This window comes from Salvia splendens, chromosome 20, assembly GCF_004379255.2.
Source record: "Salvia splendens isolate huo1 chromosome 20, SspV2, whole genome shotgun sequence".
Classification (NCBI taxonomy): domain Eukaryota; kingdom Viridiplantae; phylum Streptophyta; class Magnoliopsida; order Lamiales; family Lamiaceae; genus Salvia; species Salvia splendens.
Window position 1 is genome coordinate 11819243 of NC_056051.1, and position 12844 is coordinate 11832086.

Here is a 12844-nt window from a genome sequence, read left to right on the forward strand (position 1 = left end):
CGGCTTCCGTTAAGGGAAAATACCATAACATCTGGTGCTTTCATCCGTGAACTCATGAGTCGTTTCAACAATTACGGTAAATCTGCATGGGGCGTTAATCACCCGGATATGTTTCATAATGGTGCTTCTCGTCGGCCGACTTTTAACATCAGACGCAACGAGATCTTCCAGCGCCAGGATATCGACGATGGCGACTTGGAGGGTCGCCCAACCGGGGAATCGCATCGTGAAGACCCCGTGACCGAGAAACTTGATCGTTTACTGGACAAGATGGAGAAGTTTGATCAATGGAAGGATGCGACGGATCGTCGCTTGCAGAGTTTGAATCCGGTGGTGTCGCGAGGGACAGAACCCCCTCTAGGGGTCAACGACGCTGACGAGGAGGAGTATGTCGATTTCAGACGAGGGAAATCGGGGGACACAGGTTTTCGCGCGAGAAACCCTAATTTAGGGTATCGCGAGTTGGCTCCGGAGGAGAGGGTTCAACGCGCCGAGAAGGTCAACAATGGCTCCGAATGGGACCCACCAACGACTCGGTATGGTCGAACTTGTTGGGACCCTCCCCAGCGATATTACCCAGCCGCCGCGGGGTTTGACCGGAACCAGGTATCAAATAAGCCACCCCGGTTCAATGGGAGCGAGGCTACAAATTGGATTGCCAGGGTTCAATATTACTTCAATCACGTTATGATGCCTGAGGCACAACGCCTTCACTATGCAGTTATGTTGTTCGATCCGCCGGCATCTGAATGGGTGTTTAATTATTGCGCGAATAATGAGTTTGTTACATGGCCGGAATTTCTGGAGGATGTTCGACACCGATTCGACAGACAGAGCTTCAAGGATTATTTCGGGTTGATTGCTAAGATAACTCAGAAAGGCACAGTTCTCGAGTACCATGATACATTCGAGAAGTACTTGAATTGGGTCCAGGGGGTTCCGGAGGTGAAACTTTTTACTCTGTTTGTGGCGGGACTGAAACCGGAGATGCAAGAGCGTCTGACGTTACACCGACCAACATCTTTGGCGGCAGCCATGGCGCTATCCTTGGAGATCGCGGATACACACTCTGAACGCGCAAATCCGCAATCCACTTCAACCTTCCAGCGCAGACAATGGACTGGACGCGATAACCGAACCTCAGCGGGTCCAACGGGGTCACAACCGCCGTCGGGTACTGTCGCCGGGGCGAAGCCCGCACCGGGTCAGCAACAGCAACCGAAAGAGCAGCCACGCCGGTCGATGATTCGGGTGTCACAAGCAGAACGGGCCGAACGATCACGTCTGAGGTTGTGTTGGCACTGCCCTGAAAAATGGGTGGCGGGCCACGTTTGCAAACAACGTCTCCTATGTTATGCAGACCAAGATGATGTGTTGGAGGTGGATGCCTCAGACAAGGAGATAGTGGAGGAACTGGAGCCGAAGGAGGTAGCGTATGTACACGCCTTGCATGAAGGTCGTAGGTCTCGACCATTGCGCGTTGTGGGAGCGATTCAGGGTCGCGATGTGAGTGTGTTGATTGATACAGGGAGTGATCGAGACTTCCTACACCCAGATATTGTGAAATCCTTGCATCTTCCTCTGTCCCCGATTCGACCTTTTCGGGTGATTGTCGGTAATGGCGAGGCTCTTCTATGCTCTCATGTGTCTAGACGGACGGAGTTGGAAATGCAGGGTTCCACTTTCTTGGTAGATCTGCACATTTTGCCAGTACACGGGCCGGATGTTATCCTAGGGATGGATTGGCTGGAGTCCCTGGGAAAGGTGGCTGCTGATTTCGCAGGCAAAACACTCGAATTCAAACACGGGGATAGGACAGTAGTTTTGAAAGGGAAGCTGCCGCCTCCCCGCCGCGCTAATCCCCAGTTTTTATCCTCGCTTTCGTCTTCTGGCGACGACGTGGAATGCTTTGAGATACTGCTGCTACAGCCCGAACAGCCCGACTCAGAACCGGAGAGCAGAGACGAGTTTCCCGCGGGTCTGCCGCCCGGGGTGTTATCAGTTTTAGAGCAGTTTCGGGGCGTTTTCGGCACACCAGTGGGGATGCCACCGTTTAGACCCTTTGATCATCGTGTGCACTTACTGCCCGGGACACGACCGGTTAATGTGCATCCTTATAGATACCCTTACTTCCAGAAAAACGAAATAGAGAGACAGGTCAAAGACATGCTTGAACAGGGTATTATTCAGAGAAGCAACAGTCCGTTCTCGTCACCAGTGCTCCTTATTCGCAAGAAAGACGACACTTTCCGCTTCTGCATTGACTATCGGGCGCTGAACAACGCCACGGTGCCGGACCATTTTCCTATCCCCACGGCGGTGAACTTTTTGATGAATTGGGTAAGGCGCTTGTGTTTACTAAGCTGGATTTGCGATCGGGTTACCATCAGATCAGAATGCATGATGAGGAAGTATTTAAGACCGCTTTTCGCACCCATGACGGCCACTTCGAATTCTTAGTGATGCCTTTTGGGTTGACGAATGCACCTTCTACTTTCCAGGCGGCAATGAATTCGATTTTTCACCCCATGTTACGAAAGTTTGTCATTGTGTTTTTCGATGACATACTGGTCTACAGCCCATCGCTGGAGGTTTATGGTGAACACTTGTCCGCCGTACTAAGGGTTTTGCAAGACCACAGCTTCTTTGTCAAGTTATCAAAGTTTTCCTTCTGCAGCTCCACCGTCGAATATTTGGGCCACTTGATTGGCGATGGATCCCTTAAGGCCGACCCCAATAAAATTAGTGTTATGACGGCTTGGCCGAAACCGAAGAATGTGAAGCAATTACGCCGGTTTTTGGGCCTAACCGGGTACTACCGTCGTTTCATAACCGGGTACGCCGTGATCACGTCCCCTTTGACGGATCTATTGAAGAAGGATGCTTTTGTGTGGACTCCGGCGGCGGATTCTAGTTTCTTGGATCTGAAAGGCGCCATGACAACGGCGCCTGTGCTGCGTCTGCCCGATTTTGAGAAGACTTTTTGCGTAGAGACGGACGCCTCTAATACGGGTATTTGCGCGGTTTTACTCCAAGACAACCACCCCATTGCTTTTTTCAGCAGAAAACTGGGTCCTCGCCACCGCGTCGCTTCTACATATCATAAGGAGTTATACGCGATAGTAGAGGCGGTTCAGAAATGGCGTCAATACCTACTAGGGAGAGAGTTCATTATTAGGAGCGATCAGAAGAGTTTGAAGGAATTGCTCCAGCAGATAGTACAAACGCTGGATCAGCAGCTTTATGTGCGAAAACTCATGGGCTATAAGTTCATTATCGAGTATAAGAAGGGGAGCACGAACCGAGCAGCTAATGCTTTGTCACGCCGCGAGGATACCGACCAGACCGACCCGCAGGAAGGCGCGGCCTCGGACGCCGAGGAAGGCTCCGACACAGGACAGAGTGGCGCGCTACTCGCGGCAGCATCACACCCTATTCCGCATCTGTTGGATTTGCTGCGACGGGAAACCTGTTCGTCCCCAGAGATGCGAGAAATCACGACCGATATAAAGGAGAGACGAGCCCCGCCACACTTAACCTTGGTGGACGGGCTGGTGTATTACAACCGCCATATATTTGTGGGCTCGCGATCATCGGCCCGGACGCCTATATTGACCGAGTATCATAGCTCGCAGTCGGCAGGTCACCCCGGGTTCGAGCGTACGCTGCGTCGCATGGCTGCAGATTTTTACTAGCCGAAAATGAAGAAGGAGGTAAAGCAATTCGTGGAGGCTTGCATTGTGTGCCAGACGACGAAGTACTCTACCCAGAAGCCTGCAGGGTTGTTACAACCGCGACCAAGTGTGGGAGGACGTTTCCATGGATTTTATTACGGGCTTGCCTCAATCCAGGGGCTACACTGTAATCATGGTGGTCGTGGACCGTTTGTCTAAATATGCACATTTTGCCTCATTGCCGACGACTTTTGATGCGCTGAAAGTGGCCCATGTGTTTATTAATACGGTTGTCCGCCATCACGGCTTTCCGAAGACGTTGGTCTCTAACATGGACTCAGTGTTCTTAAATCAGTGTTGGAAGGATTTGATGCGGCTTAGTGGCACGAAATTGAACTTTTCAACGGCTTACCACCCGCAATCAGACGGTCAGACGGAGGTTTGGAACAGAGGATTGGAGCAGTATCTGCGGGCTTTCACTGCCGATCGCCCGTCCAAATGGTCAAATTTTCTACCGTGGGCGGAGCTGGCTTTGAATTGTTTCCATCATGCAAGCTTAGGCATGTCTCCATATAAGGCCCTCTATGGCCGAGACCCGCCGAGCTTGATTTTTGCGGAACCATCAAGGTCGATGCCTCCGGAAGCGGCAGACTTGATACGCCAACGGGGGGAGTTATTGGTGGAGTTACGCCGGAATTTGGAGCGCGCACAACAACGTATGCACGAGTCTGCCAACAAACATCGATGCCATTTGGAGTTTAAGGTGGACGATTTGGTCCTTTTGAAGCTACAGCCGTATCGGCAGCACTCGGTGGCTCGCCTGCAGTCGGCCAAGCTGGCGCGTCGCTACTATGGTCCGTTCGAGGTGTTGGAGCATATTGGACCAGTCGCGTACCGGTTGCACTTGCCGGAAGGGAGTAGGATTCACAACGTCTTTCATGTGAGCCTCCTTCGGGCGTTTGTAGCAGGCGGTGACTCGGGTCCGACCATGGAGCTGCCATCGAAGTTTTTTGGGGGCAGGCCGGTGGTTTATCCGGTCCGGGTGTTGGACAGGCGAGTGTTGTGGCACGAAGATCGACCCTTGGAGCATGTGTTGGTTCGTTGGTCCGATGGTACGGAGTCACCATCATGGGAACCACTTGAATTGGTGCAGCGCAAGTTTCCGAATGTGCTCCTTGAGGACAAGGAGGTTGCTATGGAGGGGGGAGTTGATACGATCCCCATGCAGGAACCGCATCAGCCGGTCGATGAGTCCGCACGCGAAGCCGAAGGGACGGAGGAAACGCCAACCCTTATGGAAAGGGACATGCAGCCGTCGATCGCGACGACAAAGGGAAGAAGAAACTGACGACCGCCCGACTTGTTCGGAGATTACGTTCCCAAGTAGTGTTAGGAGTATTTATTTCCTTTTATTTATTTCTTATTTTTGGATATTAGCTTATTTTGGTTATTTATTTATATTGAAGAGTCGAGCGTAATTATAAGCTCCGTTTCGGGTTTTCTTTGTTGGTTCTTTCCCGAGATGCATTAGGATTAGGAGTCGAACCAACCCTAGGGTCCTTAGTCTATAAATAGGGCTATGTTCATTAATTTACTTATCAATAAAAATTATCTTCGCCCAAGTCTCTTGCAAGAAAAGCAACAAACCCTAACCCACAGCTGCTCGACGGGAAGGATTTCCCGCGCACAGCTTAGCCAAACCCCTCCGCCGACCCTACGCTAGGGCGCCGGATCACAGCTTGCCGACGAGCTTCAGCCGACGGCTTTCGTTAAGGGAAAATACCTTAACAGAGTGTCTATTTTTTCTGAGTTGCTAACCACGATCTTCACCATTTTCTGTTGGTTAGATTTAGTTTTGTTTTGAATTAGTTGCTTTCAAATTAGACCTTAGTTTGTTGTTAATAGCGGTACAGGTACTCTAACTAGACATTTAAATAACTGGCACAATAATTTGGAGGATAATGACTTGTTTGACGATAGTAGAGAACACAATTTAGATGTTTCTAGTAGCACCATTGAAAATTATGCTTATAAACAAGATGAAGTGAGGGTTGAATTGGCTAAATTGATTATAGGAGTTGAAATCCCTTTAAATTGGTTGAAAATCATTATTTCTCAAATTTTTTGAAAAAAACTCAACCTCGTTTTAAAAATGTTTCTCGAAATACTTGTTATAAAGATTGTTATAAACAGGACGAAAATGAAATTATTGATTTCCAAATTTAACTTCAAAAATTTCATTGACTACAGATTTATGGCTTGGAAGACAAGGTCTGCATTATTTATGTGTTATAGCTCATTGGATAAATGAAAATTTCATATTAGAAAAAAAAAAGAATAATGAATTTTCATCTATTGAGCATCCACATGATGGTGTATATATCAAACTATTATGTCTTCTTTAAATTATTGGGAAATACTCCCTCTGTCCATAAAAATAGACAAGTTTTAACATTTTTGGTCGTCCGCTAAATTAGACTAATTCTAAAAATAGAAAGTTTAAACCAATACTAACCATACACATCATTCTAAATGTGTACCCCATAATCCACTAACACTACTTTCATTAAATTTTCCCTCTCTCTCTGACTTTACCAATTATGCATTAAAACTCGTACATCTTTGTGTATGTGATGGAATGAAAAGTGTTAAGACTTTATATAGATCTTATAGGAGATTGTTTGCTTTATATTATATCATCATTGATTATATTGTAAAAATAAAGGAGAATGGTGAAAAATGCAAAAATGAAATTCAAACTTCCTTATATTGATATAAAAACTAGATGTTTTTCAACTGATAAAATGCAAATGGAAGCAAAACCTTATTTTTCAACAATAATACGTTATTTTGAAGAAGAAAAAAATTCTAGAGTTATTGCCATTAGTGAGAAAAATTGAGAGATATTTGATATAAGTTCCTTTTTTGCACAACATTTAACGATATGACTGATATTATGTCCGGTTGTTACTATCCTACTTCTAATATTATGTTGCGTGATATGGTTAATATTGTTAAACTATTTGATGAACAAAGATATACAGTAAATGTAAGAGAAATTTATTGCAAAAATGGTGACAAAATGGAGAAAGTATAATGAAAGTGTTCCTTTTTGTGCTATTTTTTCTTATATTTTTTTATGCTAGATGCAAAAAATATGGTTGGGTTGTGAAGGTTATCTTGAAAATACTCACTTCGTCCAACAAGAATATCACTCTTTTCTTTTTAGTCCGTCTCACAAGAATATGCATTTTCTAATTTTAAAAACTCTTTTCCTTCTAATGAGGTGTGACTCATTCTCCACTAACAATACTTTAATTATTTTTCTTTCCACATCTCTATTCCTTTATCGATTGTACATTAAAAATTGTGTCTAATCAAGAGTGCATATTCTTATGGGATGGAAGGAGTATTACTATGTCTTGGTATTGAAAATCCATTATCGAATGAACAACTAGAGAATTTTTTGAATTTGCTTGTTAGTTCATATACGTCTATTTTCAAAAACACATTATCAACTACTATGTCGTCATCTTCTAGTAAGAATAACATCCATGGTTCCTTTCTCTAGTTATGCACTTCTAGATAAAATAAAGAACAGGAAGAATGGTGCTAGTACAAAATCAACAAACAAACTTAAGCATTATTTAAGTTTAGATTAGATGAAAAATTGGGATGATTTTGATATTTTGTATTGGTGGAAAATTGAACAAAAAAATATCCAATTTTATCCATAACATGTCAAATATCCATATCTTGAAAATACTCACTTCGTCCCACAAGAATATACACTCTTTTCTTTTTAGTCCGTCTCACAAGAATATACATTTTCTAATTTTAAAAACTCTTTTCCTTCTAATGAGGTGTGACTCATTCTCCACTAACAATACTTTAATTACATTTTCTTTCCACATCTCTATTCCTTTACCGATTGTACATTAAAAATTGTGTCTAATCAAGAGTGCATATTCTTATGAGATGGAAGGAGTATTACTATATCTTGGTATTGAAAATCCATTATTGAATGAACAACTAGAGAATTTTTTGAATTTGCTTGTTAGTTTATATACGTCTATTTTCAAAAAGACATTATCAACTACTATGTCGTCATCTTCTAGTAAGAATAACATCCATGGTTCTTTCTCTAGTTATGCACTTCTAGATAAAATAAAGAAGAGGAAGAATGGTGCTAGTACAAAATCGACAAACAAACTTAAACATTATTTAAGTTTAGATTAGATGAAAAATTGGGATGATTTTGATAATTTGTATTGGTGGAAAATTGAACAAAAAAATATCCAATTTTATCCATAATTGCACGTAATCTACTAACATGTCAAATGTCAAGTGTAGCATTCGAAAGTGCTTTTTGTGCATTCTCTTGAAAATTTTTGCATTCTCTTGAAAAATTGGTTGGATGAAGACTTTCAAAAAAATAAGCTGCAGATGTTGGAAAGGTACAAAATCATGGAAATGAAGATGAAGACAAAGATGGTAAACCGAATATAGTGTTTAATGAACAAGAAGATAAAGAGCCAAATATGAAGAGATTTTATTTTCTGATTACAAATTATCACTATTCAAGTTCTCAAGGTCCCAATTTCATTTATGATTGGAAAAATTATCCAAGTTTTATGTATTTGTATTTTTTAATATGAAATTATGAACACATTTTTTTGTTTTTTTATTCACATAAATGTCATATCTTTAATTATAAAACTATGTACATTTGGCCAGGCCCACTTGCTAACTGGGCTCAGGCTGGGCTGGGCCCATTCATACAAACCAAAACCAAGGCCCAACCCGAGCCAGGCTGGGCTGTGACTGCCCAGGCTATCTATCTCTAAGGCAGTGTTTTAAAAACCGAACCGGACCAGCCGGTTCGACCGGTCGGACCGCGAACCGACAGCTAGTCCGGTCCGATTCATCCCCCAAAACCGTCAGTATGTTAGGTCGCCTTGAACCGTCGGAACCGGCCGGTCAAATCGGTTGAATCGAAAATTGGGAACTAGTTTTTATGTTTAAAATGCTAGTTTAAAATATCTTTAAAATACGGGACTGAAGGGGATTGAACCCTAGACCTCTAGGTAAGATACCAACAATTCTACCACTCCACCACATGGTTTTGAATGAAATATTTTAAACATTAATTATTGGTATACATTAAACCTATAACGTTTTGTCCACACAAATTAATAATTTGTGTTTAGTGTAATTGTTAGTTGTGATATGTTTAATTTTAATTATCAGCCACTAAATTTTATTTTTATTAGTATAATACATATATATGTATATGAAAAATTAATTTTACCTAAGATTTAATATTATATAGTATATTATTAATATAGTTTATTACTCCATATTTACTAAATATTACTCCAAACTTACTAATATTTCAAGTTTAATTTTATGTATTAACTAATAATAGTACTATTATAGTATATATTTATCCAAATTAACTAAAAATTCATGTTTAGTTTTATATATTGTCTATAATATTATTTCACCACATAAATATTTTTAAGATAATATGAATTTTATCTATTATATATGTAAAATATGTATTTTTTTGGCTACACTAATTAATAATTTATATATTTAATTATTATTTAAATTTTACCATTCACTTATTTTAAATACTCTTAATATTTAATTTACTTACAAAGTTTAAAATATGTTTTTTGTTATATATTACTATTAATTATAATTTATTACTCACTAAATTTAATATATTTTGTAAAAGTATATTTAATTTTATATTTTCAAGGTAAACGGTTCGACCAGTGATTGAACCGGTCGGACCGGTTGAACCGTGAACCAGTAGCCTAACCAGTTCACTCATCGGTCCGGTTTTTAAAACATTGCTCTAAGGCCTACGAAACAAGAACAAGAACAAGAACACACGCCTGCAATATAAATTGCAGGCATATGCAAGAATTGCTTAACTAAGTCATAGGGGGGAAGGTGAAGGAATTGAACATTACACAAAACAATGTCACTTACCTCATTGGCTCCCATTCCAAGTAAAAACTCGAGCATTTTGTGGATATGGCGAGTCTTGATACGGAAGACATAAAACAATTACTACTAAATTTAGAGCTTCCTTTTCATACAAAGAGGCCTACCAAGAAACCTGCACACCACTTCAAACACTGCTTAACTAGGGGAAGGGTGAAGGCAATGAAAATCACAGAAAGCAATGGCATTCCAATAAATATCCAGGCAAGCTGAAGCAATTCTTTTCAATGAGCATTTATACTCTACCAATATGAGCATTAGAATTAACTTCGAAACATTAATGCCATGGACACAGAATTCTGAGAAATATCTAACTCAAAGTTATATGCTCGAAATCATAATGTTGAATACTTCATAATGAAAACTTCAAGTTCTAAAGAAAACAGTTGATGAATCTTACACAGCCATGAAACAAGAACCCTACACAACTTTCACAAAAACGCACACCAAGGCACCAATACCAAATGCAAGCACAATAAAGTAGTGCCTAACAAGGGGAAGGGTGAAGCAAATGAACATCCCATAAAGGAATTCTAAATTCACACAAATAATCAAACACAATCCACACTCAACCAATCACTGCATTAGAACTAAATTTGAAACATTCTAGCCATGGATGCAGAATAATGAGCAAGGTATCTCAAAATCAAAATTGTGAACACTTGAGATATCAAAACACAAAGTTATAAAGAGATAACCGGCAGTGAATCTAACACCTTCACTCATCACTCCTTAGTAATAAAGCCCTCCTTCCTGCCCTCAAACCCCGGCCTCATCAACTTCTTCTCCCTCTTCGCAATCTTCCTAGCCTTCTTATCATTGATCCTCCCCACAATATTATCCCTCCTCTTCTTCTGCCTCTCCACCTTCATCTTCTCCACAGTCCCCACCCTCTCCTTCCACTTCTCCGCATTCTTCTCCTTCCTCTTCTTCTCCCTCTTCATGCTCCCCTTGATTAACTTGGCATCATCGTGCACCTTCACCCCCATTGCCCTGCTCACAGCAGACTTCCACGTCTCCTTCTCTGCGACGCTCGGATTCTCCTTCATCACCTCCTTCTTCTTCGCTCTCTCCAGCTCCTGTGCCTTCGATAACTTCCTCTTATTCGAATTCCTTCCCTCTCCTTCATCCCCCAATTTCACCTTCCCATACTCAATAATCTCCTCTCCATCACCATCATCGTCATTATCGTCACCGCCATCAACATTACCATCATTCTCCCTATTCCTCTTATTCCACTCGTTCCTCATTTTCCTCTCATCAGTCCTCTTCTCTCCGCGATTCCCCTTGAGCGCCTCGATTTTCCGCCGCAGCTTCTCTCTCAGCTCTTCGTACGTAACCGATTTCTTCTCTCTATCATCTGCATCGATCTCCTTGGACGGATTCTCGCCGTCCTCACCTTGGACGAGTTTGGCGGTCGACGAGGGCTCCGCGTCGGGGTCGAAGCGGTTGCGCCGAGCGAGCTTGAGATTCTCTTTAGTCTTCAGCCTCAGCGAGGCCTTGGCCGCCTTGGAGAGACCCTGGTACCATGGTTTAGAATCGTCATCGGCGGAAACATAGAATCTCGCAGGAATTAGTTCGATTAAATGGTCGAAGAACTCGCTTTGAGAATGAATAGAAGACGTGAGATTGCTGTCGATCTCGGCGGCGGGGTTTTGCTTCTTCTTCTTCTTCATCCTTCGAATAGGCTGAACTAGAATTGCGGTGGTAGATTTAGGGTTTTGAGACACGCGCAGTCTATCTGTATTCTTTCTTTGTTTTTAAAAATGGTAGGAATAATTCAAAATAAATTTAAATTTTTTTGATACACGGAATTTGGCTTGAGCTAGGCATGCACATTGCACACGGTTCGAAAATCGCCGATTCCGAACCTAATAATTTAAAAAAAATTAAATTTTTTTGATACACGGAATTTGGCTTGAGCTAGGCATGCACATGGTTTGAAAACCGCCGGTTCCGGGTTCGGAACCGGACGGGTTCACGGTTCAAGATTTCCTTGAACCTGAACCAGCCCGCCAAGGTCCCCGGCGGTTCTGGTTCCGGCGGCGGTTCAAAACAGTCGGTTTTTGGCCGAAACCGCCGGTTCCGGACTAGTTCGTAATTTTTTTTTTTTTGCATTTTTTTTATTTATCTATGAAATGTGCGTAAATAAAATTCAAAAAATCACGATGAAAATTGCAATTTTATTGAGATTACAAGTTACAACAATTACAAATCACAAAAAACTTGAAGTCTTAAATAAAAAATTTAAATACAACGAGACTACTAGTCTACAACGAAGCTAATTACAAATTACAAAAAAGACTTGAAGTTTTGAACGATAAATTTATAAGTAAATATACTCTTAGTCGGCGAAGGAGATGTTTCTACATAACTAAATTGAGGACATCTTTAGCAATTCAACCTTAAATGTTGAGTTTAGTCTAACCATCAACAATTATAATAGAATCGTCAAAAGTTTTCCGAATTTAGCCTTATAAAGAAATCTATTTCACCGACTAGAGTATATACAAATACAATTATTTAATTGTATTTGCATATTTTTAAAGTAGAAACAAATGGGAAAAAAAAGAAATTAAGGAAAAAGTGGGGTGTTTATAGGAGTAAAATTGGAAGAAATAAAAAAAAATTCAAATTTCAAATTTCGGTCGGTTTACCGCCTGAACCGGCAGTTTCAGACTGAATCGGCGGTTCATTCCACGGTTTCTGACGGAAACCGCCAGTTTTTGGCCGAAAACCGGCGGTTTCTGACCGGTTTTCAGGCCTATACACTGCCACCTGAAAAAGGTGCTGAACTGTCAGAAACCACTGGTTTCTGACGTAAACCGCCGGTTTTTCTGCACACCTAGCCTGAAAACCTACGCTCTAGCCGGAATCCTACCGTTGGAACCGCTGAACTGGCAGTTTTGAACTGCCGGTTACGGTTCACGCTTTTTTCGAACCTTAACCGGCCCGCTTGAACCGCCGAACCGCCGGCACCAGTTCGATTTGTGCATGTCTAGCTTGAGCTATAGAATTGAAATTGAAATTGAAATTTGAGACTTAAATTCTAATTTCTCTATTTGATAGTACCACAAAGATACGAGTAATTAAAACTGAATTTTAATCCCAAATTTAATAATTTCACAATTTTAATTCTTTAAATAAATTAC

The 12844-nt window shown here is 41.7% G+C and overlaps 2 protein-coding genes across 2 annotated transcripts; one reads left to right on the forward strand and one right to left on the reverse strand.

Moving 5' to 3' along the window:
* Positions 1-54: 54 nt before the first annotated feature.
* Positions 55-3695, forward strand: LOC121781486. The gene is made up of 2 exons (XM_042179218.1): positions 55-2340; positions 2502-3695. Exons 1-2 carry the CDS (start codon positions 55-57, stop codon positions 3693-3695), a joined length of 3480 nt encoding a protein of 1159 aa, XP_042035152.1.
* Positions 3696-10018: 6323 nt separating this feature from the next.
* On the reverse strand, positions 10019-11438 carry LOC121782614 (ribosomal RNA-processing protein 14-like). The gene has a single exon (XM_042180535.1). It carries the CDS (start codon positions 11366-11368, stop codon positions 10418-10420), a length of 951 nt encoding a protein of 316 aa, XP_042036469.1. The 5' UTR covers positions 11369-11438; the 3' UTR covers positions 10019-10417.
* Between the last annotated feature and the right edge of the window lie 1406 nt (positions 11439-12844).

Coding starts and splice junctions, on each gene's coding strand:
- LOC121781486 (XM_042179218.1), top strand. CDS start 55: ATGAGTCGTTTCAACAATTACGGTAAATCTGCATGGGGCGTTAATCAC. Junction 2,341..2,501: donor TGAACTTTTTGATGAATTGG/GTAAGGCGCTTG, acceptor TCTACTTTCCAG/GCGGCAATGAATTCGATTTT.
- LOC121782614 (XM_042180535.1), bottom strand. CDS start 11,368: ATGAAGAAGAAGAAGAAGCAAAACCCCGCCGCCGAGATCGACAGCAAT.